The 26,529-nt window shown below is 56.1% G+C and overlaps 1 protein-coding gene and 1 long non-coding RNA gene across 4 annotated transcripts in view; one reads left to right on the forward strand and one right to left on the reverse strand.

Annotated features, from left to right (window-relative positions):
* Window positions 1-809: 809 nt before the first annotated feature.
* Window positions 810-26,529, forward strand: part of LOC100474049 (cholesterol side-chain cleavage enzyme, mitochondrial) — a 39,326-nt gene continuing 13,606 nt past the window's right edge. Inside the window, exon 1 of the mRNA XM_034668061.1 lies at window positions 810-1,053. Coding sequence (XP_034523952.1) covers window positions 956-1,053 — 98 coding nt within the window. The 5' untranslated portion in view covers window positions 810-955. The remainder of the gene's footprint in view (window positions 1,054-26,529) is intronic.
* LOC109490189 lies at window positions 12,823-15,054 on the reverse strand. Of its 3 annotated transcripts, none has more exons than XR_004627780.1 (3): window positions 14,848-15,054; window positions 14,024-14,164; window positions 12,823-13,418 (listed from the first exon to the last, which is right to left on the reverse strand). It is a non-coding gene; the product is annotated as an uncharacterized LOC109490189 (long non-coding RNA). The 3 variants fall into 3 exon arrangements; XR_002143458.2 differs by lacking the exon at window positions 14,848-15,054 and adding an exon at window positions 14,622-14,715; XR_002143457.2 differs by lacking the exon at window positions 14,848-15,054 and adding an exon at window positions 14,622-14,715 and having other exon boundaries at window positions 14,024-14,244.

Genomic DNA, 26,529 nt, shown 5'->3' on the forward strand with positions numbered 1-26,529 from the left:
GCCAAGCCCAGGGGGTGCAGGAGGAGTACAAGCTAGGGGAGGGAGAGGTCTGTCTCCGTGGAAGGAGAGGCCCAGGACAGAGCTCTGGGTGGGGGCTCACTTGAAGGTGGCATCTGGAGAAGGGAGAAGAAGGGGCCTGGAGGAGGCGTGGCCAGGGAGGTGGGAGGAGGCCTGGGGGCAAGTGGTCAGCCGTGTGGGACAACGCTGAGGAGCCGAGTCCGTGTGCCAGTGCCACAGAGTGACAACAGAGAGGCTGCCAGGGCCCTAGGTGGAGCGTGGGGCGCGAGTCAGATCTCAGGTCAAGGGGAGGTGGGAGGCGGGGGGCCATGAAGCCAGAGTGGGGACAACACTTTCAAGAGCTGCCAGGCAGAGCTGGAGTGTGAGGCTGAGAGGGTTCCTGGAGGACGGGAAGGGCGGAAGCAGAGGGTTTGATGCCAAGAGGCAGCGGCCACAGGTGGGGGGAGATTGGGCCGCAAGTTCCCCGGAGCCTCTCTGAGCTGCGGCAGAGATGACCTCCTCCCGCCTCACTCTGTCTGCTGCGTCCTGAGAAGAGAGGAATGGGTGCTAAGGAGGTGATGAGAGGGGAACTGGTCAGAGCGAGGGGAGGGACAGAGGCAGGAACGGAGGCAAGTGGAACATCATTTCAGGTAACGTGATGGCTATTCCCGCTGCGGTGAGAAGACCAGAAGGGGAACTGGTGAAAACAGAGGTGTCTTTTGAACAGATTTCTGGAAAACGCAGGTATAGGCCCCTGTCCTACCCTGGCTAGAGAAGGGCTCTCAGGTGCGGCAACACGGCAGACACAGAGGCGGAAGAAGGGTGGGCCAGATGGGAGGGCCGCCTCAGTAAAGGTGGAGCCAGGGAGCTCCTAGGGAGCAGGACCAGACGGCCTGAAGCCCGACCGTGGAGACCAGCCTGCCAGGCAGGGGCTCTGCTGAGCGTGACTGGGCCAGAGATGCTCACTGGCCCTGCGTCCGCCTCCGGCTCCTTCCTGGGAAGACCTCCTGAGCTCCTACCCTCTCCAGGGCCAGGGCCGTGTGGAGGCAGGGCCAGGTAGGCGGGAATTCAGGGGGGAGGTGCCGGCTCTACAGCCCGTGTCTGGTCACCCTCACCCTTCACGGGCACACATGGACCTCATGTACTGAATGGGCAGAGTTAGACGCCTGCCAGGGGGTGGTCTTCCCCTCTGGTCGAAGGTTCTCAGGAATCCACCTACTTCCTCTTTTCTGAAAATCGGAACTATCTCTTAATTTCGGGGAAAAGGAACTAACCTCCCCCTACACACACACACACACACACACACACACACACACACACTGCGAGCAGGTGCCAGGCCTGGAGCGTTATTATTCACCTGATAGGAAAAGGCCTCACAGAGAGGACATTGTTGTTTTTCCTTCTTGACAGGTGGGGAAGCTGAGGCCGTGGGAGGCTCAGCGACTCACGCAAGGCCACACTGTGTGGTGACATGGAGGGCACTGAAACGAAAGTGTGGAGAGGCCTGGCCATGGTGTTATCTGTCCCCTGCACATGGCGGGCCGGACACTCCATGTGGCCGGGTAAATCTAATCTCCCCTCTTATCTCAGGGGCTGGTTTTCCGGATGCCTGGGGTTCCCGAGGCTCTCACAGACACGTGAAAGATTTCCATCTCCTCTGGTGAGAGGCCCTCGGGGCCTGAGAGCGCTCGGCACACGGACTGCTTCATGGATCCCCCTCAGTCCCTAGGGCACCCCACTGGGGACTGGGGATTGGCTCCTAAGGGGGCTGGCGGTCAGGGCTTGGGGTCCCCACATGCTGGCTAGATCTGGCTTCCCTGTTGTGACCCACAGAGGCCTGCTCTCTGTTTATCCCTTGCCTCCCACAAATGTCCCAGCCACAAATGCCCCCCACTTTCCTTTGCCTGCTCAAGTGCAAAGAGCCAGGGCTCAGGGCTCGGAGGTGAGGCTCGGTGGCACCTGTGTGACCTTGGGCAAGCCTCTCCTCTGCAACAAAGGGGTGCTAACAACGACAAGGTCCCAGAGGGCTCCTGAGGGTTAGGGGAGATGGTTCCAGAACCTAGCTCACAGGAGGAGCTCAGTAAGTACTACTTCCTTCCCCCCAGCTTCCTGGGATGACCCCCACTGCCGGCTGCCAGTTGCCAGCTGCCAGGTGTGGGGCCCGAGTCAGCTCGGGAATGGCAGAGGGAGTGGAGCTTTGGGGCCTGGCCCCAGCTTCAGGGAGCGGGTGGGCCAGCCTGGGAGCTTGGGGTTCATATCCCTTCCAGGGCATCCCAGAGGAAGGAGGCCGTGAGCTTCAGAGCAAGAATGAGGAAGCACGTGGTGGGGGGTGGGACCCTGCATGAAGTGCTGCTGCTAGGCCCACCCCTAACGGTTGTGGGGCTTCGGGCAGAGGCACAAGTGGAGGCCCACGTCATGTATGGGTAGATATTTCAGTTATAAATCAAGCTAACAAACTGAGAAATAGAATACACGCCAGCCTCCCGCGTGGATGAACATTCCTTGAGAACCACCTGGAAGGCCAGGGTGCATTTAGAATTCCTGGACTCCTGGGGTCCGGTTGCTGGAATGTAGCGGCATGGGGAGGGCCCATCCCCAGCCCCTCCAGCCAGGTTTTATCCACGGACGAGGCAATAGCTGCCCTTGGCCGCCCCTTGGGCCCGGGGTGTGCATACCGGCTGCAGGGCGGCAGGAAAGGCTCAAGCGGACTGTGGGTCGGGGAATTCTGGGGTCCTGCATTAGGAGGAGGGGCATGGGCCTTGGGTGGGCAGGAAGTCAGAGGAGGGACAGAGTGGGATCCTCTAGAGTGTGGGGTCCAGGGCAGGGGCCCTTCTTGCCTGGGTCCAAGCTTGAGGCTATCTTGGGGCACCCCCAGGACCCGGCTCCAGGGTGCATGTGCCCACCCTGCTTGTATCCCTGCACTTGAGCCCCACGGGACCAGGGTGATGAAGGCCCTGAGCTTCGCTGAGCTCTCAGTCTAGGGAGCTGGACTTCCCCCTTCCCCGGCCATCAGAATCGGGGCTCCTCTCCAGCACCAGTCCCTCCCTTCCTACCTAGAGGGCTGCGCTTTCCTTACACGGGATTGGGGAGGGGTGTCTGTTGCCCCCTGTCCCCCACCTCTCTGGGACCCTGACCTTAGGCTGCCTCATGCGGCTCTGTGGACCACTCCATCCTGGACCCTGCAGGCGGTGGGCAGCCCTCCCCCACTTGTGCCAGAAAGTGGGGCACCGACTACTTTAGACAATGTTTCTTGCTCACTCAGCTGGAAAGCCTCAGCTTCCCCCGGGCTCCTAACCCTCAGTAGTGCTGGCAGCTCCTTCTTTGATGCCGTGTGACAGGCCCGACCACAGGGCTCCTGCACCTGTCCTGCTGCCCCCCCACACAGAGGGGTGGGGGCCGCAAGGCTCTAGGCGTCTAAGCCCCCCCCTTTTGGTACGGCCTGCCTTTGGGTTCAGCACAGCCCTTTCTAGGCTCCCTTGTTAATGTACATTCCCCCTCTCACCCCAGAGGGGGGTGGGGTGCCCAGAGAGGGCAAGGGGCAGTGGGAGTGGCCAACGCACCCTGCTATCAGGGTTCAGAGGCAATTCAGAGACCTTTCTCTTTGGGAGAGGAGGGCCCTTGGCAGGGGGTGACAGGGATTTCCTAGGAAGGCTGAAGTATACCCTGAGCTGTGGCCACAAGGGGCCTATGCCAGCCCTATTTCCAAGGCTGTGATCAGGAACATGCTGGACTGAACGCTCGGGGAGAGGCGATCTTGTGCCTCCTCCCTCAGACACAGCCGATGACGCTGGCCGCCAGCTCAGGAACCATTCCTGCACACGCAGCCCTCATTCCATCTCTCTGTGTTCAGCGATAGCCTTGTTCTTGCCTTGTCAGCATCACTGCCGTCCCCGGCCAGGGGAGCCGCTGTCCTGCAGCCAACACAGCTCCCCTGGGGTGGGGGCTCCCTGTTGGTGGGGACCAGGTGTGGAACTGGGTGAAGGGGGTGCCCACCTCATCCCAGCAGGTAGTGGAGGGAGGGAGAGACACCCGTTGCCCCCAGGGCATCTGTGGGCCCCCCTGGGAGGCCTCTATTTCTTTCTCAAAGGATGGCCTTTGTCTACCTCCTGGAAGCAGCCCCCTCCTCCCAGCCCAGCAGGGACCAGTAGCTGCAGCGACTTATCAGTGAAGAGACTCCAAAGGGCAGTGCCTGCGGCAGTTGCCACAGCTGGGGGCCAATTCATGCCAAACTTGTGGGGACCAGGAGTCCAGATTCTTCCCCTGCAGGCCAGTCTACCCATCTGAGGTGGGGCACAGGCCAGGGGCCTTCATCTGAGAGACCATCACAGAGCCCATCCTCTCCTCCACAACTTTGCACCTGCTGTGCCCAGTCTGCTTGTGAGTCCCCACAGTGCCCCCTTTCTGAGAAGCCCTCCTGACTGCACAGCTCCCCAGCCTGAGTCCGGGGCAAGGACCTACTCCAAGGGGTCCTTGTGCTGTGAGCTGAGACTCCTGGAAACTCTGGGTCTCACCCCACCACCATCTCAGACAGGAGCTGGGCCCCGGGGCTCAATGCGAGCTCTTACATTAGAGGTGAGGGGCACAGCGCTCTGGCCTAGGCCTTGGCCGCCCCGCTGAGAAACAGGGCCTCTGTTGCACCCTGCCCCGACCCATTTCCCCGACGGAACAGCACAGCTGCATCTCGGTGGGACATACCTCCCTCCTCTGGGAAGGTCGCAGGAAGCAATCGAGGAACTGACCTCATGTTTGCATCCACCCAGCCCTGTCTGGTGCCACCGGATGTCCCAGGAGCTTCTGCAGGGGAGGGGGGAGTGGGCAGGAGATGGGCCTGAGGGATGAGAGGCTGGTCCTGACCCCAGTGCCACTCGGGAAGAAGATGTCCTCTATTCTAGCAGGGGTCCCAAGTTGGGGGGGCAACCCAGGCTAGGCTGCCCGTGCCTCTTTGCCCAGAACTATCCTTTCCATGTGCTAGAGGTTTGCAGGGGAAACAATCCTACTCAGTGGAGACCAGCCCTCGAAGCCACCTGAAGCCCAACAGCTGTGAGAGGCAGGTTTGGGGCTGCAGCCAGCATGAGCGGGGCTGCCAGCAGGAGGCTGACTTTGGCTGGGTGGGTGGGGTTGGGCACCCTACGAGGACAGGACAGCAGGCCCCCTGAGAGGCTCTGAGCCAGGCCCTGGAGACATGAACCTCTGGGGCATTGCGGCCTCTGGGAGCATCAGTAAACTGAGCTGGTGGGACAGGCAGAAGGACCAGTCACTTCCTCTTTCCTGACCACACCTTTCTAATGAGATCACCTCCTACTTCACTGCCTGGCATACCCCGCTGTTGCAGGAGCAAATGAGGTGATGCAGAGACTGAAAAGCATAAAGGTGGCATTATTATTAGCAGGAGTCATATTTGACTTGCTAATTAGCTTCCTAAAAATAGTCACATTTATTATAGTGCGGGGAGAACCCTAAGCCGGAGCTGGCGCCCTGATTCTTGGTGTAGCTCTGTGGCAGCCTTGCTGTGTGACCTTGGGCTGGGCCCTGACCCTCTCTGGGCATCTGATTCTAGTTGGGACTCCTCTTGTTGGGGGGTGGCGGTTCCTTTGAATCAGTAGGTCGTGGCAATTGGTGTCCCTGAGGCTATCCCCGGCACCTGCTGGGGAATTTACAGGGGTCTTGAGTCTGGCCCTGATCTTGGGGTCTGGGGGCAGGCTGCACAGTTCCCACCACACAGCCCAATCAGTAGGAGGCTCCAGGGATCGCAGATGACGAGGGATTCCGAGAGGAGCTGGTGCAGGGCTGCAGACGCACCACGGGACATCCCTTCATTCGGCACGTGTTCACCGAGTGCCTGGCACTGCGCCACGTGCTGCGGAGACCAGGGAGGCCACACTAAACCTAGTTCTGACCTCGTGGGGGACGCAGGCACTCATGGTGGACCATACAGTTACATATATATACTCAGCTCCTGCCGGGGCTCCGGGGAGGGGTATATGGTGCCAGGGGGGTCAGGCAAGGCTTCTAGGAGAAGATGACTTGGCTTGAACCTGAAGAGTAGGTACGAAATGGGCAAAGTATGGGGTGGGAGGGGCTGAGGAAGAGCTGGGTGGTGGGGTGGGGACACGGGGTGGGGGGACCCAGGATGAAAGCCCCAGAACGGGGGCTGGAGACTGATGATATGCAGGAGTGCTTACTGTGGTCCAGGCTGGAGGAGACGGCGGTTGAAGCAAGGTGTTGGTGGCAGTGGGATGTGGGGGCGGGGGGCGTTCTGACTGTAAAGTCGGGAGCAGTCGGACAGACTCTGACGACAGCATGAGGCAGCAGGAGGGTCACCGTGATTCCCGGAAATGCTGGCCTGGACGTGCACCTGGGAGAACAAAGCTGCAGGATGCGTGTCCCTCCCCCCCGCGCTTCCCCGTCTGGGCGCTCCCTGTCTGGTTTCGGCTCAGGAGGAAATGCCCCTCTGGGTCCCTGTGAGTCACCAGCCCCTCTCCGTGGTGCAAGCCTACACCTGCCAGGACACTGTCCCCCTAGGTCCCCATCTCCATGTTTCTTGCCCGCTATGACCCCCAGCCCCTGCCCACTTTCTGGGCAGAGAAGCCAGTCAGCTGGTGAGGACTGTAGGGCTGAGGGTGGGACACCTGGCTTTATAGGCGGCTTCCCGCAGGCAGTGCCTGGATGGGGGTATGTGGGAACAGCATTGGGAACTCAAGGACCGCGATGCTGGAAGAGGCCTCTGAGAGACCATCTGGTCTGTCCTGGACCAGGCACAGCCAGGCTGGGTGCCGAGGACCAGAGAGGGTACGACTTACCATGGCAAAGCACAGCCCACCTGGATGACAGCCTCCAGCCTTCTAGGCATTTTAAATCTCGGTGGGGGGAGGCCAGGCTGGGGGTTCTTTCCGGCCTGGGGATCTCAATATCCTCAGTGCCCCAGATCTTGCATTGCCTCTGTCCCAGGACTTTTACCCCTAGATGTTGGACCTCTGGGACTCTGAGCGGAGAGCTCTCAGTCAGAGCAGAGATTCTTGCTGCGACCATATTCTAGAAGACTGGTCCTAGGAAATCTCACCAGTGGGAAGGGTCATAGGCTATTGGGGATGACACGGGGAGCCCTCTCACAATGGGCCAATTGCCCTGTACTGGGATCTCTTTTGGGGCCTGGACTGGTGCATCACCCCTACTCCTCTCCTTCAGCTGTCCTGGGGAAAATTCTCTCCCCTCACCTAAGGGGGGGGGGCTGAGACAGAGGCAGAGACACCCAGCTCCTCCCTCTGCACAGCAGTCTGACCATCTTTCTCGTCCCCCAGAGTAGGACCTAGGTAAGGACAATCGGGGAATCCACTGGGGACACTCGGTGAGAACTCGGGAAGTTTCTCCCTAGGTCTAGCCTCTTTTGCAAGAGTTCTGTGCGGGGTTGTGGCCTAGGATGCATTCTCTTTTCCAGAGAGCAGAGGTTGGATGGAGCTGGTGAGCATGTAAGGAGGGGGAAAAGGGATGATTTTTCCCCCAGTGCTCAGCTGGGGAAACTGGACCCTTAGGCAAGAGGGGACTGGTGTCAGGACTAGCCCAGGGATCCTGATTCTCAGCCGTGCATGCTCTTCTGCTCCTGGGAACTCTGTTTCGCCCCTCCCCTGCACCTGCCTGGGGACCTTGGGATGGACCTGAAGAGGTGGCTGGGAGCCTGGGAGCTTTCACTTTGGGACAGCATCACCCTCTGCTGGTCACCCAGAGAGGCCAGAAAGTTCATCAGTGCCTGCTGGTCAGCCCAGTGTGAGCTGCTGGGGCCCCAGAAGGGCTACATCCTCAGTTCTCCTCAAGGCCCTGGGACAGGGCCTCAGTCAGGCCTCCCTCTTCACCAGCACCCCCCTACTCCTCTGGCCAGTACAGGATACCCTGGGTAGAAGTGGAGTCCCAGCCTAAGAGACAGGTCCCAGCTCAGCCGCTGACAGGCTGAGTGACCTTATGCATGTTTGTATTCCTGCCTGGGCCTCAGTTTCCCCATCTGTATGATAATCGGGGGGCTCAAGGAGGTTTCCCCCAGACCTCAGCTTGAGAACACCTCTCTCAGCCTACCTCCCGCCCTTCCCCACCCCTCTTCTTGGCATCAGGCAGGCCTCAGCTCTGGGCACCCCTTCCACCAGCCTGTGACCCCTCTCCCACCTGCAGGCCTCACCAGCTTCAGGAGAAACCCTCAGCCTCCCTCCTACCCAGGCACTAAATATTCGAGCATGGTCCTGATGGGTGTGTAATAGGATCATTGCTCAGTGAGCCTGTAGTAAAAATGGGATAATGACACCCAACTCCCAGGGCTGTTATGAGAATTAATTAACAAGCTAATAATATGTTTGTGAAACAGCTTCGTAGGTGGCGGATGTGAGGTCACTCTTCCCCCGACCCCCACCTCCAGGGCCATGCTTGCACAAGCAGCGCCCGCTGGCCGCAGGCCCACCCTCCCAGGCTGGGATTCAGCTTGTCCAGTCATGGTCCCTTGTGGTGAGAGAGGCAGGGCTGTGCCCAGCAGAGCTCCATTACTTGCTGGTTCTAGAGCCAAAGTGGGGGCTGCAGCCAGAACCCCCCCCAACCAGGGCAGGGCAGGCTCTCAGCTTCTGCAGGAGAGGAAGTAGGACATCCTTGGGCACCATCTAAGATACAAAATCGGTGGGAGATTTTATCCTGAAGCCTTTCCACTCATCTTGGGAGCAAGTTCATGGGCCTCTTAGTTGAACACAGATATTTTCAGAGACCTGCCTTCTGGCTCCTCTCTGCCTCATTTTATCACCTCTTGTCCCTGTCCCCCAGTAGCCAGTCTGACTCCTCGGGAACCACCCTGCTCATAGGCACCGAAGAGACAGATAGCAGTATAAGAGAACGAAGCACAGAGATGCTAACTAGCTCACTCAGGGCCTGGAGGCCAGCTAGCAGCGGAGGAGCCAGCAATGGAACCCACGGAGCCATGCACCTGACTTCCGGGCTCCGTGCCTCTTGGAACTCAGTGGAGAGACCAGCTTGGGGCCTTGCCGGGTTCTAGGTGGCCGAGGATGGTGGCCTGAGTGAGGCAGGACCAGGGGTCTTGGAGGAGAGGGATGGAATGTGGATATACCTGGGAGAAGGAAGGGCTGGAGTTTGAGGCCGTGAGGACTGGGTATAAAGGGGGCAGGGCAGAGGAAGCTTGTGGGGTTGGCTTGGGCCAGGGTGTGGGTGTGGGCCTGTGGGCAGCCTGGGATGGCCAGGTTGTGGGAGGGGGTAGGAAGCAATGGTCAGGGACTCAAGCTGGAAACCACTTGGGAATTGTCAGCCCAGTGCTGGGGGACTGGATGTGGGCCCCCCGGAGCACGTGTTCAGGAAGAAGCTCCGGGAGCCACAAATCAGGGTCCTCTCAGAAACTGGTCTGGCGGAGGAGCCAGGCAAGGTTCAGGGGCCGGACACCTGCCTGGGAGAGGACCAGTGGGCGGCATCCAACGAGACCCCCAGGACGGATGAACAGCAGCCCCAGGAGGTTGAGATGGGACCCGTGGGTAGGAATCGCAGAGAGGGAGACTTCTCTTTCTCATAAATGGAGCTCTCAAAGAGAAGACAGGCTTCTTCTTGGGGTCCTCTTGGGGTCCTGAGTTCCCTGACCCAGCAGGCATGCGAGGCGGGGCTGCACGGCCCCTCTGCAGGGGCAGGGCTGTTTCTGAGGGGGTTTTGCAGTGGGTGGTGATGGCAGGCCAGAGAATCTGCATTTAGTCGCGGGGCATCGCTTCCTAAACGTTAACCAGCCTCCTTCCCTGGCTCAGACTCTGACTTGTGCGGCGGTCGGGCCAGCGCACCCGCTGTGTATGTGGAGGCCTCTGCCTCTGGCCCTCCCAGGGTCGCGAGCCCCGCTTTTGGGGGCGCTTCCCCTGCCTCCCTTCGCCCCACGCCCATTCCAGGGCAGGCCTCTGAAGCGGCATTTCCTGCATGGTCTGGCACGAAGGGAGCTATGGAGGGAGGTCCGGCAGCAGCTGCCAGCCTGCCCCCCCACTTCTGGTTGGCCTGGGTCTGCAGCTGGTGGGCTGGCCCCAGGAAGGGGGCTCCTGAGACGCTTCCTTAGACATGTAATTGGGGCTGCACGGCTTGGTAATTAGGAGACGCAGCACACTGTTCTCTAAATGACTGTAATTAGAGCTACTTTCTGCAGCCAAACCAGGAGTTTCGGGCATCACCTGGGGGAACTGGGTGGAAGCGGGGGGAGAGGTAAAGACTTGGCTTGCAAAGGGTATCCTGTGGGCCCGCGCCTCTCCCCCACCCCTCGCCAGGCCCCTCCACAGACTCCTGGGGGCTCTAGACAGCCAACTGGCCGGGAGACCATCTGGCTCAAGGCCCCGGTCTGACAGAAGGGAGATGCCTGGAGAAGGGAGGGGACTTGTCCCAAGGAACAGAGGTGTCAGTACAGGACCTGCACAGGAGCCCAGCCTTCCCCTCACCAGGACTAGCCTCCCGCTTTGGTTTCTGGTGTGTGCCAAGCACTTTCTCCTATCCCGGTCTTTTGCCAGCCCTCCCTTCAGCCTGGTGCACTCCGCACCCCTCTCTGGGATCCTCCAGGAAGCCTTCCTTGAACCCCTGGGAAGGGTCAGTGCCTCTTTAGGTTTCTCCATGGCCCCACTCTGGCCCCAGCTGATGATGGGTGAGCCCATCTTCCTTACTCAGCTTGTATGATCTCGGGGTCATGGACCACATCCGATGCCTAGAGAGGGACTGGAGCTGGCTGGCAGTGGCTTTCGAGAGCTGGTGGTTGAATTTTTAGGAATTTTCTGAACTGGTTGTTAAATTCAGTCATTGTTAAATTTAAATTTTACAGATTTTACAAACTTACAATTAACCACATTTTCTTACAAAGGGAAATACGCACGAAAAAGACATCACTTCTCAATTATTTTACTGTTATCTAAACTAAGGTTATTTATGGCTGCTGTGTCCGGGGGTGGACACAACTCGCACTCGTTGACATCACACTGGCGCCTCGGTCCCCGCCGCAGTAGGAATGCTGCCGCCGCAGACACGAGCATTTGCCACGCAGCATGGCCCCTCCCCCAGCCCAGGCAGCTGGGTGTAAACTTTTTACAGGGCACCACTGAGTTCCCCTCTGACCTTCTGGCCCTTCCGGCAGGGCGTGGGTCATAGCAGTGCTGCATGAGGCCACCAAACAAGGTGAGAGAAGGAATGCAGGGTCTGCCTTGGGAAGCAGAATTATTGACCACCCCATTTTCGTCCTGGGGCTTCCATGGGGACACAGGGAAGGCCTGAAGCTGGGGCCTGTGTCTGTGGGTGCTGGGCTGGAGGGGAGCCAGCTCTCCCAGACCAGGGCTGAGGGGCCCCAGAGAGGCGGTAGGTGTGGGCGGCCTTGGCAGGGTGCACAGAGAGTGGGGCCCTGGGGAGGTCCTTCTGCTTCCTCTCCCGAACGGTCCCTGGCAGCGTGCCACCCTCGTGCACCCCTCCCAGCCTGGCCACAGAAGGGGGGTGGGGGACGCAGGCAGAAAGGCCATGCAGCTGGGCTGGCTTCAGAGAGGGTGCCTGAAGTGCTCCCGCCCTTAGAACTTGGGGTAAGAATTGGGCCTTTCAGGTTCTTTCTTAAAAGTGGCATCCCTGCCCCTCTGTGGGTAGCAGACCCTTTAGAATCCCAGAAGGTCAGGGATGAGGAAGAAGATGGAGGCTAAGTGCTTCCTACCCATTGCCTCATTTAACTGTATGGCAGGCAGCCCTGCTCTCCCCTCCCTGTACAGGAGGGGACACCGATGAACTTGCAGTTCACCTAGCCCGGCGGCTTCCTGCAGCTCTTCTACAATGTTTCTCTTCTTTTCTTTTTTGAGAGAGAGAGAGAGGGAGAGAGAGAGTGTGTGTGTGTGCGCGTGCGCGTGGGGTGTGTGTGCGTGCTCGCTCCCATGCACACGCACAAGGCAGGGGGAGGAGCAGAGGGAGAGGGAGAGAATCTTAAGAAAGCTCCCCACCCAGTGTGGAGCCTGGTCTCACCACCCTGAGATCATGACCTGAGCTGAAATCAAGAGTCAGATGCCTAACCGAGCCCCCAGGCGCCCCTCTTCTGCAATGATTCTGAACCCCCCAGGACACATTGGGCAATGTCTGGAGACATTATTTTACTGTCACAACTGGGAAGGTGGGGGTGTTACTGGCATGAGTGGGGAGAGGCCATGGATGTTGTTAAACACCCTACAGTGCCCACAACAGGCCCCCACAAGAAAGAACGATCTAGGCTACAACATCCACAGTGCCAGGGCTGAGAAACCCCGATCTGGAAAGATGTACTCAGGCATACCCACGCAATGTCTGTCCCCAGTCAAGAACTCCTGGTCTCCCATTCATAGTTCATGGAAAAGGAAAAAACAGAAGGCAGGGTGGATAAACGGCTTGTTTCAGGTCACTCAGCGAGACCGCCTCGCAACCTGTGTGGTGAGCACAGCGACGGCTCATGGCGGCAGCTCAGCAGGGAAGAAAACGAGAAAGCACTGGGCTCTGGTCTAAAATGCCTCTCGAGGGGCGCCTGGGTAGCGCAGTCGTTAAGCGTCTGCCTTCGGCTCAGGGTGTGATACCGGCGTTCCGGGATCGAGTCCCACATCAGGCTCCTCCACTAGGAGCCTGCTTCTTCCTCTCCCACTCCCCCTGCTTGTGTTCCCTCTCTCGCTGGCTGTCTCTCTGTCACATAAATAAATAAAATAAAATCTTAAAAAAAAATTTTTTTAAATGCCTCTCGGGGTTGTCCTGCACAGGGTCCTCATCCATGCCTTTTTTTTTTTCTCAAGATTTTATTTATTTATTTGACAGAGAGAGACAGCAAGAGAGGGAACACAAGCAGGGGGAGTGGGAGAGGGAGAAGCAGGCTTCCTGCTGAGCGGGGAGCCCAATGCCTGGCTCCCAGGACTCTGGGATCATGACCTGAGCTGAAGGCAGACTCTTAACGACTGAGCCACCCAGGTGCCCCCTCATCAATGTCTTCTTACTGTTTGTTGGACCCCAACCTCTGTGACCAGCCCCTTCTTGACTGCAGTGAGCCAGGCCTGTGGTGGGGGTAGGCAGGGTGGGGGCTGCCTAAGGGACGAGGGAGACGGTGGGTTGAAGCCAGCTTCACATGTCTAAGCCTGAGAGGCCACGGCAGTTGGAAGGGTCTACCATGGCGGTGGGCCCTGGAGAGCTGGGTCCAGCTTCGGTGGTGATGGGGTGGACTGGTGCCACTTCCCCACGGCTACATCCCTGGCGAGGCATGTGCGGCATCTGCGGCATCTGCAGTGGGAAGCTTAGATGTTCTGACCTTACCTGACAGAGGACTCGAGGTCCTCAATGAGCTAAAAGCCCTTGTCTGGTGCCGGCTTCTGCAAGTGGCCTTGGAGAGCCCGCTGGGGTTATGCCTGCAGGGACCTCAGCTGCCTCCTCCAGTCTGCATCCTGTCCGCCCTCTTCCTGGGAAGCAGAATTGCATAGTGTGAGGCATGCAGGCTCTACAGCTCCCCTTCAGTGTTTGTATCTGGCACGTACTTCCTGGCTGTGTGTCCTTAGGCAAGCTACTTAGCCTCTCTGTTCCTTCATCTGTTGAATGGAACCCCCCCTCATAGGGTTGGTGGAATGAAGTAATTTTTTATAAAGCCCTTAGAAGGATGCCTGGCCTAGAGTAACCACTCAATAAATGTGAACTATTTGGTATTGTTTCTATTAGGCTACTCGTGCGAGGGTTCTTCTCTCTAGATCTCTAGCTCTCTGCTGCCCTCTAGTGGACACTGGCTGCACTGTCCTGAGGGAACCCTTGGTGTGTCCACAGAGGTAATTTCTTCCTTCAGATTTCAAAGGCAATTTGCCATGTAAGGGAAACCCTATGGTTGATTCCTGGATAGAATCAAACAACTAATTTCTTCCCCTTCCTCCCAAATAGAAGTCACCTTTGGGTTGGTATTTGCATATTGATTTGCTTGAAGCAGCACCCTGTTGTAATGGAAAAGCTACAAGGGGGCAATTTTTCTTCTTGATATCGATGTTAATTGATCATTTTCAGTTTTTACAGGTGTAATTACCTTTAACCCCAATACATTTCTGCAAACTTCTTTATTCCACTGTCAAAGCTAAACATTATCACCCACACCCCAGTGTGGGGATAACCCGTCCGTTTTCTCAAATTCTGTCTCTTCTTCTTCGTCCAACAGTCTGCGTAGAAACTGGGGAACAACAGAGACCGTTCGTTTTGCTCACAGCTCTATCTCTTGTGCCCATTACAGGGTCTGGCACATGTACCTGTCTGGAAGGAGGAATGCACTCATGGCAACCATGTAGCCTTGTGGCTCCCTGCCCCTCCTTCATCCTATTTAAAGGGCCACCACAGAAGGACGGGGGGATCCACTGAGGCAGTACGGGAGGCGGGCGGGCTCTGTGCTAAGCGCTAATAGACTCTGGGAGGAGACTTAAAGGGAGAGATGAAGGTAAAGGGAAGGCATAGCTGTTGGCCAGAGGGGGCGAGGGGGTTGGAAAAGGTCTGGTTTGGCCGGAGGGAGGTCACTTAGACCACGGGGAGGGGCAGCAAGAGTCCTGTTTCAGGCTGTCCCGGAGGGGAGGGGAGCCTGGACCTTGGTCTCCCGCCGCACACCTGTGCCTGGGGACAACATGGCCGACGCTTACCCCGGACGTCGCATCAGCTCTGTGGCTCACGCTCCGGCCTGAGAAGGAACGCGCCACACCTGCTCCAGGTCTGCGCACTTTCCCCACGCAGCCTTTATTCAGGTTTTTTACGGCTCTAAGCTCCGCCCTCGGCCCCGCCCCTCAACTCCAGCCAATCCGAGAGCCCCAGCAACCCCCACGTCCAATGCGGAGCCTCCCGGCCCGAGCCCCGCCCCGCCGCCTCCACCTGCAGCCGCGGCGTGCGGACGCGTTCCCCTGCTGGTTCATCGGCGCTTGTCCACGGAATCCTGGGCCTGTACTCCGCTCTTGGGGGTGCTGGAAGGGACGGCGGCCAGGGTGCCTACCCCGGGGCCAAGCGTGTACCCGGCCAGTGCCTGCTCCCGGGATCTCCCTATCCGGAGGCGGCACCTTCTTCACGTGCGAGACCCCNNCCCCCCCCCCCCCCCCCCCGGTCCCCGGTCCTCTCTGAGACCGTTTAACCTTTACGGCTAAGGAAGACTTTGTAGGTCCAATAAGTCCACTCTGAGCTGGGGCCGGCTGTCCCGTCCCCTCCCTGGCCTCGCCGTAGGGCCGAGTCTTAGCCCCTTTCTCCCTTAGTCCTCTGCCTCCCGAGCCCAACTTCCTCTTAAACCCGGGCGGCGAAGCGGCCCAGCCCAGCCCAGCCCAATGTCGTTGCCGTGGGCTTTGGCTCCACCTAGTGGCACAATGTTTAACTTCCGAGGCTCTGACAAGCTGGGGCGAAGGCGGCGGCAGGTGGATACCTGGATATACCCCAGTGACCTTGGAGTGAGCACAAAGTGGCCTTTCTCTGCCTCGGCCCAGCCCCTCCCTCTGGTGCTGGGGTGCTGGGGAGGTTCTTGCCAAGCACAGATGCCCCTTCAGACTCCTCTGCCTCCAGAAGGCTTTGGTGACCTAACAAACAAGGACTCTCAGAGGAATTGGTGCCCTGCGTTCGCATCCCTGGGCTGGCCTTGACACCAGCTGCTGCTGTCCCAGGGCTCCCACAATCCCAAGAGATGCTTCCCTTCCCCTGAGTACTGGCACCCAGACCAGCCCTCTTCCCACTTTGCTTTTCTCCGTGCCCTCATTTGGGCTGCTTTTTATTTTCTTAAAGATTTTATTTATTTATTTGACAGAGAGAGGGACAGCCAGCGAGAGAGGGAGCAGAAGTAGGGGGAGTGGGAGAGGGAGAAGCAGGCTTCCAGTGGAGCAGGGAGCCTGATGTGGGGCTCTATCCCAGAACGCCGGGATCACGCCCTGAGCCGAAGGCAGACGCTTAACGACTGAACCACCCAGGCGCCCCTCATTTGGGCTTCTTCTCAACTGTTTGCTTTCCCCACCCTCTTCCTCTCCCTTCCTCCCTCCCTCCCTCCCTCTCTGCCCCATCTCACCGCCCTCTCTGTGTGTCTGTATGCCTGTCTGCATCGCTGTCAGCCTTTCCCACCCTTCAGCCCCTGTGTCCACCTGCCTCTCTAGTCCCCACGTACGTTTGTGCAACTGCTGCGTGGCTGGCTGTGAAAATCAGGGTGAGTGGTCCCTTCTCCTGCCGCCAGTACCCACCCGCCTCAGGCGGGAAGAAGTGCCTGTGCCAGTTTCTGAGGTCAGCTTGTCTCAGAGTCTGTGCCCTCAGCAGCTCCCTCCACTGGTTGCAGTAAGGAAGTCCCTTCTTACATGATGGGACATGACATGACATCGCTTCCCTCCCTGCTCTGAACTGGCTCCCTTGTCTTCCCCATCGCAGCTGGGCTCTGCCTCCCCAGTCCAGCCAAGGCGATGTTTGTTGTTAGGGGTGTGTGTGTGTGTGAGAGAGAGAGAGAAGATGTGCATGCTTTGGGTGGAAGATAGGGAAGACCTACGGGTCCAGGTTACTTCTGTGTTACCCATTAGAGGAACTCCTGGCCCAAGCCCCCAGAGGGGACCATGTGAATATTTGACAGCTTGAACAAAATGGCTCTAAAATAAGAACTCTGCGAAATTGAAATCAATAAATTCTTAATCAAATGTCCGACTGTAACATTATATCAACCTCATTAATTGTTAAATTTAGGATTCATAACATTTCCATTACATTTGAAGGAATGTGTGGGCTGTTTTACAAGAATTCCCAATTGTGATTTAAATCAGTTACTCTTAGCCAAATGGTTTCAAGAGCAAAATTATAAATATCCTTTCAAAAATTTTACAGCAGATTTTTAATATTTTAATATGCTTGCACTGATATGGGGTGAAGCTGTCAAAAATTAAGACGCCAGGGCTTACAGAGGTCCTAAAAACAGCCCTTTGTCTTAGGGTGAGGCAGGAGACAGGATATCAGTGAGGATGAGGGGGTGGGGTTGGCGGTGGGGCACAGTCAAGCCTCAGGGGACAGGGTGGGGACAGGAATGGTGAAGGGGAGAGGGAGTGGTAGTGTCCTCTTCTTTCGCTTCTTCCCAGAGTGCTACTCAACCTCTCAAGTTGGGGTGCAGGGGCTCCTCTGGACGTACAGGGGTCTGGGGTCTTACTGGAGCAGGGAGGGGCCACAGGGCCTCTGAGGGAAGAATAGGGTTCAGGCTTGCTGTCCCCCGTGGGAAGTCCATATGGGTGCTTGACCAAGTGGAGCGAGTTCTTATAGGGGGTTGTAATGGGAGGCCTCTTCTCCCCTCCCCCACCCAACTTCTCTTCCACCCCAAAAGTTCTGTCAACTCAGTCCCATATTCTCCTTAATTTCACTCTCTCTGGCTAGAAGGAATAGACTAGGATCCATTAAAAGTACCCCAACTGGGATCCCCTTCCTCCAGGGCGCAAACACTCAGGCCTTATAAACCCTGGTTATGCAATAGCCAGCCTGGGTGGGGAGGACAGATATCATTTCTTCCTGGGAAGGTGTCACCACTGGCGAATGGCCACATGACCCCTCCCAAGGCCAAACAAAACAAAACAAAACGCGAGAATGAGAGAGAGAGAGAGAGAGAGAGGAGAAACAGGGAACAACAAAAGGAATTGAGTGTTGAGTTTTGAGTCACATTTTGCTGCTTCAAATTAGAAATGCCACAGCTTGAGGCCTGTCACCAGGGCTGGTTTCTCTCTAAACTGTCTAGGTCCTGCCACACCCGCCCCCCAACCCTGGACTCTTGAACTGTTAGAGTGTGAGTGGTGGCATAAGAACATAGAAGAAACTCATCCTGAGCCAGGTATGGGGGGGGGAGGTGTGGCCTGACTTCCTGACAGTCTGCCCCAGTCTGGAGTTGGGCATGTGAAAAGAAAGAAACAGAATTTTCCTGTAGGGTGTTTATATCCTAACCTAACCAGGGGGTGGGGGGGGCATTAAATGTGGGGAAGTTAGCTAGGCTCCTCTGGGAACCCACACATATTCTGAGTGCCTCATTATCTTAATCCTTGCAACAATCCTGAAAAGCAGGTGTGATGCCCCATTTCAAAGATGAAGTTAAGGCTCAAGTGGCTTGCTCAAGGCCACCCGACCCCTCAGTGGTGGACCTGGGATTTAACCCACATCCGTCCACTCCAAAGCCTTTGCTTGTTTCATGATGTAAAACTGTATCATTATGGCTCTGGTCCGCCCAGCATTGTCTGCCTTCAGACACGGTCTTTCCCCCATCTTGTGTTGTTCCCGAGGCCCCCACTAACCCCGGAGGCTGCTGGCCCCTGGTGGCAAGGCTGGGGGCCTGTCTACTCTGTACTGGACTGGAGGATGGAGGTGAAGCTGGGCCTCTGGGGGCTCTGGAAATGAGAGACAAGGCCCGGCTGTGACTCGTGTGTTTTGTAGTGTTCTTCTCTGAGGAGCTCTGGCTCTGGCTTCCTTCTCTCCATTGGCTTTTTCTCTCTGGGTGGACATCTCAGCATTTGGCCGCCACAGAAGGACGATGCTGTCTCCTCACATGAACTTCTGAAGGTTCTGGAAGGGACCATGAATGGCCCAGTCTGGGTCAACTGATACTCGGGTAAGAACTGTCATCTGTGGCCAGACGGGAGGGTCACTTGCAACCCACCTCTGTGTTTTGGGGGTCTTTCCCAGAGAAGAGGGCCTTATCATGAGATAGGGAACTCCCCTACAGAGTGTCTACCGCATGACTGAAAGCGCTGTGTGAGACACTGTGCTAGGGGCTTTCTGGGGTCCCAGGTACATTCCTGCCCCCTGAAAATTTTGCAGGGGTTGAACAATAGACACACATGTTAGACGAGTCAGATTCTCAGCTGCATCCTGGTGAAATCGGATGGAGGGACTGGGCTCCCTGCTCGTTCTTTCCTGACTTGGCCTAACTTACAGCAGCCAAGACTGCTAGCTGGCCATGTTGCCAGCAAAGTGAAAACTGCCTTTCCCAGCCTCCCCATAGTTAGGCACCCTTATGCAGTCAGGCTCTGCCAACGAGCTGTAATTGGGCCTGAGCGGCCCCTCGAGGACGGCCCCTTCAGTGGAGCTCCTCAGCAGGGACGGCCCTTTTTGTGTTCTTCTCTTCTTTCTTCTTGCCAGCAGCACGGTTAGAGCTCCAGCAGCATCTTGGGCTGAGATGTGGCCAAGGAGACGCAAGCCAGGTACCGACAGGCAGAGAGCAGGAAGACAGAGCTTGGGTATCGGTAGGGCCGACGCGCTCGCTCCAGACTACCAGCTCTGGGCTCCCTTTCTGTCAGAGAGAATAGGCTCCCATCTTGGGGAAGCCTGCACTTTGGATTTGCTGTTTATCCATCCGAATCTGATCCCAGTCAATCTAATCACCGTCTCGCTCACAGGCAGCATTCTAGATGGATCTAGGCATGTGCTAGCTCCACTCTGAGAACGACAGGGTAAGTTCGGAATGCAGGAGGCCAGAGGAGGCAGAGGGGATGTGGCCTTCCTGGGAGAGCTGGAAGGACTCAGGCATGGCCGCTCACTAGCCCAACCTTATCCATCAGAGAAACCCCTTCTCCCTTGGGAAGGGGTGAGGGCAGACCCTGACTGCTATCACTGTTGAGAGGGTGAAAGTTTCAGGGTGGGCACTGGCAGGAACAGAGAGAGAGCAAGGAAACAGTAATATGCGTGTGATCAATTTATTTATTTTGGAGAGAGGACGAGCAAGAGGGGCGGAGGGAGAGCGCACCCCAAGCAGACTCCACATTGAACTCAGAGCCCAACACGGGGCTCGATCTCACCACCCCAGATCACAACCCCAGCCAAAACCAAGAGTCAGACGATCAACGGACGGCACCACCCAGGTGCCCCTATGTATGTGTATAGAGTGTGTGTGTGTGTGTGTGTGTGTGTGAAAACAGTGTATGACTCCATTGTTTCCTGCAGTGGTCTGGTGAGGCAGGTGCTAGTTTCTCCATGAGCTGATGAGGACCCTGAACACCTGACAAGGGCCCACGGCTGGCAGGGGTTAGATATGAAACTCGCTTGTGAGCCTTAAAACTGTTGATGCTTTCCCCACTACATACGGGTGTTTGTCTGAGTTGGGGGTGGAAGGCTCACGAAAGCATATCCGGAGCACCCTTTGCAGTGTGGAGGGTGTTAGGACCCATTAAAGCCCAAGTGCACGAACCTGGTCACGTTTCTCGGACGCAGCTAACGCGTCTCCTGGACTCCGGTTTGATCTCAAAAATCGGACATGTGAGCGTTCTCTCTGGGAAACAAAATAAGAAAATGCCAGCTGTGTGGCTGCCCCAGAGCATCTTCTGAACAGAGTCTCCTCAGGAGTTGGAGGGCAGCCCTACACTGCTTGCCACTCCGGTAAGAGCCCGCCGGCCCCTCTGCTCAGGACAGCCTCGCGAGCGGGTGGGCAGTGTCCTGGATCCCCCAGGCCCGGTGCGCTTGCCCTTGTAATACACCGTGGGTGATCAGACCACGTGACTCTGTCCCGTCTTCTTCGTTTCTAAGGGGATCAGGAGAGATTTGATTCCAAGCAGCAGAACTCCCGACTCGAACTGGCTGAAACTATGAAGAGGATTTATCGGCTTAGGTACTGGAAAGTCTCAAAGCAGGCCCGGTTTAGGGCTGCTTTAATCCAGCGTCTCTACAGTAGCAACTAGGGCCTGGCTGCTTTACATCTTGCTAAAAACCGGCTCCCCTTTGTAACTGCAAGATGGCTGCCCCAAATCCCTGGGGCCGTAAGCTTCCTCAAGTGCCCACGAAGGTATGTCCACAAATTGCTCGACGCCTCCTTTAAAAGGCGGAGCCAAATTCCCTGCTCCTTGAGCGCTCTTCCAAGTGATGGCTTAGCTTCAGAGACTAGGGCAGGAAGGAGAATGCAGATTTCTGCTTGCTCTTGTTCGGATCACTGCTCTGGGGACCACCAGCTGCCATGTCGTGAGGATGGTCAGGCAGCCAAGGAAGAGGCCCGTGAGGTGAAACTCCGAGGCCTCCAACCAGCAGCCAAGGAGAACTGAGTCCCCTGCAGGTAGCCACTGAGAGGTCTGGAAGTTGGGCTGCTTTGGTCCCGTGAGCTTGGGAGTCGGTCCTGAGCCCCAGCCAGAGCTCAGGTGACGTCAGCCCCTCCTGCGAAACCGCGAGCTAGAGCCCCACAGCCCCCTGGATTCCTGGCCCCTAGAAACTGAGATAACGTACATTTGATTTTGGAATAATTTGTTAAGCAGCAATAGGTAACTAACATATTCAGTGTGTCCGGGGAAAATGATGTGCTTCTAAAAGGTCTTCCAGAAACGTGAAAAAGCCTCTGTCCCAGAAGCCTCTGGCAAACCCTTCCTTACGTCTTATTGGCCCAGACTTATCACAGGCCTGTCCTTCAACCCAAGATGGCCGGGGGGGCGGGATGAGGCTAATAACCTTGGCCTGGGCCACCCCGGGGGTTAGCGCCCTCGGGGGTTAGCGCCCTGAGACATATGGGCGGAGGGGCAGGTGTTGAGGGAGGCCTGACTAAATTTGGGGTGCTGCGCAGAAGAGGACCACAGACCTTCCATGCCGGGCCAATCAGCGCTCCTCCCAGGGAGGAAGGTGGGGGCCGCTTCAAACAAAGTGTTTGGCTTTCAGGCAGGAATTTATTAATTTTACCTTGGTTTTGTGATTCTGTGAAGGAAAACAAGTTGACTGCTTTTCTCTGTGGAAGCTCATTGCCCCAGTGCTGCCTGTGAGATGTGGCCTTCCCCGGTTGATGTCATTCCAGGCTCGAGGTCAGCGGTGAGGCAAAACAGCTTGCACTAAACTCCCTTTATCAGAAAGTCCGTGCCAGCGGTCACACCTCCAGGGAGAGCAATGACCACTCTGGAGAAGCGCATACATATATATATTTCCCCCCTAAAAAACTGCTGCTCTAAATTTGTTGGAAATGGTCCAACAGTATTCGAATCCCTGGTCAGGTGGCTGTATAGGGACAACGTTCACTGCCTTGGGTGATCTGTGGGCTGGTACACACGACAGAAGGGGTCAGGAAGATGTCAGCCTGTGTGTGTGTGTGGTAACAGCTTTACTGAGATCTAATTCACATGCCACACAATTCACCCACTTAAACAGTACAATTCAATATTTTTTTAGTACATTCACAGACATCAATCACCACAATCAATTCTAGAACATTTTCATGTTCATCACCCCAAAAAGAAACACCACGCCTTTTATTTATTTTTATTTTTGTTAGTTTTTTAAAGATCTATTTAATTATTTGCGAGAGAGAGAGCACAAGAGGGGGATGGGGCAGAAGGAGAGGGAGAGAGAATCTCAAGAAGACCCCCCACTGAGCGCAGGGCTCGATCCTGCGACCCCGGGGTTAATGACATGAGCCAAACTCAAGAGTCAGATGTCCAACTGGCTGGGCCACCCAAGTGCCCTAAAACCCGATGCCTTTTAGATGTCATCCCCTCAGTGCTAAGCAACTGCCACTTCACTTCCTGTCTCAATATATCCTTTGTTTGCCAGCAGACAAGAGTCTGAAAAAAATGGAGAGAATCATGCTGTCCAATGTGACACATAAGGTATAGTGTGGATTATTGTCATGAAATGTTCTCCGTGGCTTGTGTGTGCTTTCTGACATACACACTTTTAGCAAGCGGGTTGTAGTTTTGTTGAAAGTCTTTTATGATTGATCCTTGTTGTCTGGGAAGGTATTGGGTGTAGGAAGGGGGTATGTGTGGGGGCTGACCTTGGCTGGGCTGGGTCTGGGGGCGTGGTATAGTGGGAGGGGTATAGTGGGAGGGGTAAACTGGTAGGGGTTGTGGAGACAGACCACAGAGCTTGTGTGTGGACAGGGAGAAGTTGAAATCCCAGGTTGGGTGGTGACCTGATTTGCCAAGATCTTGGAGTGAGTCCAGAGTGGCCTGACCACAGACCTCATTCAAGGGACCCAGGGCTCCTTCTGAGTCAGCCACGTTGAATTTTGGCTTCAGATCAGGGCCAGCTGAGGAGGGATGACGAGGATTGGGGTTCAAGGTGAAATTCCTTTGTTTCAAGTTTCTTCAAGGCCTGGGTTATGAAGGTCTTCTCCTTCCTCCCCTTCCTCCTCTGTACTTCCCATCTATCATCAGCCAGGTGCCTACTCTCTGCAAGTCTGCAGTGATTACTGGGTTGGCCTCACACAGGGCAGGCTGTGGGGAGGAAGTGGCCATGCCTTTCCAAATGGCCACTCTTGATTTGGGCTTTTGTGGCTCTTTGGGGGCTCAAGGCCTGGCTTCAGGCCTGCCTCTGTTCCTGCTTTGCTCTAGTGACTCAGGGCAGGTCTCTGTCCCTCTCTGGATCTCAGTATTCTCAACTGTATAATGGGAGACCAAAGAAATGATACCTAAGTGCCTTTCCATGTCTTTCAGCCTGTGAGACCTAGCTCAGTTTAGCAGAATTCCTCATTGGTATACAGTATGTAGCGTGTTCGTTACTGGCCCTCCTTTGGCGCCCTCAGGCCTTCTCAGCAGCATGGCAAGGGGACGGAGAGCCCAGGCCTGGGACTAGCCCAGGCCCAGCCCCTACCACCTGGGGCTTTGTTTTTTAAGTAGACTCCATGCTAAATGTGGGGCTTGAACTTACCACCCTGAGATCAGGAGTCACATGCTCCACTGACTTAGCCAGACAGGAGCCCCAATTGGACCATCTGGTTTTAACCCCAGTTCTGTTGCTGGTTAGATCTGTGACTTCGGGCAAATGCCCGTCCTCTGTACACCGTGGTTTCCTCATCTCTGAAACAGGGAACGTGTTAGACCCTACCTCATGGCAGGGTGACGGTTAATGCATGTAAGGTAGCCTGCACACAGGAAATGTCCATTCTGTTCTAGGAGGTGGATGTGCCAAGTCATGGGCCTCGCCCAGTGGCAGAAATGGAAAAGCAGGGTCCTCTCAATGGTCCCAAGTCCAGATGCTGGGGAGGCAGGTGGCCCGGGAGCACACCTCTCTACTTCTGTTGGGTGCTGGCCTGGTTTGCCCCATTTCGGCAGCGTGTTGAAGGGACCTGGGGGAGATTCTGGAGCTGTGGGCCAGGAGGCTGGCCTGAGTGAGGGATGAGGGTGGCCCATGGACTGAGCTTCAGACATCGGCAAGGCCGTATCCTGCTCCCTGGAGGCCAAACTCTTCACTCTTGTTGGGGTGTGGTGTGCTGAGGGCAGGGCTCCAGCTGGAGACACAGTGCCCATTTTCCTTCTGTTTTTCCCCTCCCTCACCCTGAGCCCTGCTCATCGTTGCCAGGCATAGTGTGACCCAGAAAGAACTTTCTTTTTTTTTTTTTTTAAAGATTTTATTTATTTATTTGACAGAGATAGAGATAGCCAGTGAGAGAGGGAACACAAGCAGGGGGAGTAGGAGAGGAAGAAGCAGGCTCATAGCGGAGGAGCCCGATGTGGGGCTCGATCCCAGAACGCCAGGATCACGCCCTGAGCCGAAGGCAGACGCTTAACCACTGTGCCACCCAGGCGCCCCCAGAAAGAACTTTCTGTGGAGCTGATTGCCCTCCTGTCCCCACTGGCCTTGCCTCCACTCTCTCAGTTCCCTCCACCCAGGCTCTGGGCCTGCTTATGTGCTTTCCTGGCCCTGCATCCTACCTGGCCTCTCCCTCTCCCTGCACAGGTCCCCCTGATTTTGCTCAGGAAGAGGGAAATAAAAGGCATCCTGACTCGACCTGTCTGCCCCATCCAGGTACTGTGCAGTTTCCTCCCCCCCTACACTCCTCCTGGGGCAGGTCCACAGCCATGATCCATGGAGTGCAAGGTCTGTGCACAGGGTTCCCAGGGCAGCTAACTCACTGGGCTAACTCACCAGGCAGAGGTGAGCTCGCAGAGAAGATGCATCAGTGTTTCAGGACCTCCAGCTAGTAAGAGGCTGGTTTCCTTCCAGGCTGCGATCTGACTCCTGTTCCGTGTCCTGTTTCTTCTCTGGAATTGCGCCTTCACCAGCTGCCTTGGGGAGGAGGGCAGAGGCAAGAGACCAGCCGGCACTGGATGGTGCCCTCTGCTAGTCTCGGTAGAACAGTTCAGGGCGCAGGACACAGACGTCCCAAAAGCTCACGGGAGCGAGAAGGGCCAACGCTGGCTGACCCAGCTGCACGGTCTCTCCCTCCGAACGCTTTCATAAGCTTACCTGCTCTCCTCTTGAAATTTGGCCCTCTCTTGGTCCTCGCCAGCCTTGTGTAAGTGCTCCTTCTTTGTTCTCGAAGGATTCTCATCTTCTCCCACTCCCACCCGTGGGGGCCACAGAGCCCCAGCCTACAAATCCCACTTCATCCTTTTCCTCAGAGGCCAGAAGCCTCCTAGCATCCTCAATTTCATGCTGCTTCCCTGGAATGTGCCCTCCCCAAGGCCAGGGCCCATGTGTCCCTCCCCTCCATGCCATCCCGTAATCTAGTGCCTGGCATAGAGATGTGGAATGCTGCAGGTGTGGGAATAAATCAATACACCTGTCCCCCCACCCCTTAGTTGTTACCCAGCATGGTCTGGCCCTTCCTCACCACCCAAGGTGACCTCTGAACCTTAGAGTTTTGAAATAAAAGAATAAGGCACAGATAAACATAATCACAGAATGTGATGAGGCTTTTCCAAGAGATCGTTCAGGAGCATTTCAATGCTTATGACAATTTGGGTGAAAACGCAGCAGTGCACAAAATCCTGTGAACCTGGTAACCACAGCTGTGTTCACGGACCACCTGAACGGCTTCTGGGTCAAGACGGTGAGGTCTGCTCTCTGGGTTCATTGAACCGGGAAGGCTCTGGCCCTGGGGACGTCAGCCATAGCGAGGTCAGTGAGGGGTCCCTTGCTGAAAATGTAGAAGATTGTTCCTCAAGGAAGATGAGCAGCTGAAGTGGAAAGTCAGGTAGCCGCTGACCTTGGAGATCTGTCAGAGCCCTCCCTGATGAAACCCTGCACCGCCCACGCAGCTGCACCCGTCCCGCCAACATGCTCCCAGCTGGCCAGCCTCTCAGGTTCCGACTCTTAAATTTGGCACGACGTCTAGTGGACTGCCCCAGGTCTGTAGACACTTAAGGAAACTCCTAACATGAAAGGGCAGGAACCAAAATAAACAGAAAAAGGAACTTAGAGGAACAAGGATGACATAGAGAGCAAAAGAAAACAAACAAAGACACCCAAAGAACCCAAACAACTAAACGACTGTATGATTAATATCTTGGAAAGTTTTAAGGAGCCATTATGTCTGTATTGTGTCCATATCCAGATATAGGAAGGGGCCCGAGAAATTAAAAAAAAATGGTGGAAATAAAAATTGCAATAGAGAGGTTGGAAGCTGCAATAGGGAATCTCTCATTAGCTGGAATGAGAAGACAATGTAATATAGGACATAAAGAAAAACATCAGTACCAAATAGATCCAGAAGGTTCCTAGATGAAGAAGAGGAGTTCTGGAGACAGAGAAAAGAGGAAGTGGAAGGAGAAATTATGAAATAAATTGTACAAGAAAGTGTCCAGAAACGTGAGGCCTTGAGTTTCCGGATGACAAAGGCTTACAAAGTATCTGGCCCAAGAACTGATACGGCAAGGTGGCATTGCGAAATTTGAA

Source organism: Ailuropoda melanoleuca, chromosome 9 (assembly GCF_002007445.2).
Source record: "Ailuropoda melanoleuca isolate Jingjing chromosome 9, ASM200744v2, whole genome shotgun sequence".
Lineage (NCBI taxonomy): Eukaryota > Metazoa > Chordata > Mammalia > Carnivora > Ursidae > Ailuropoda > Ailuropoda melanoleuca.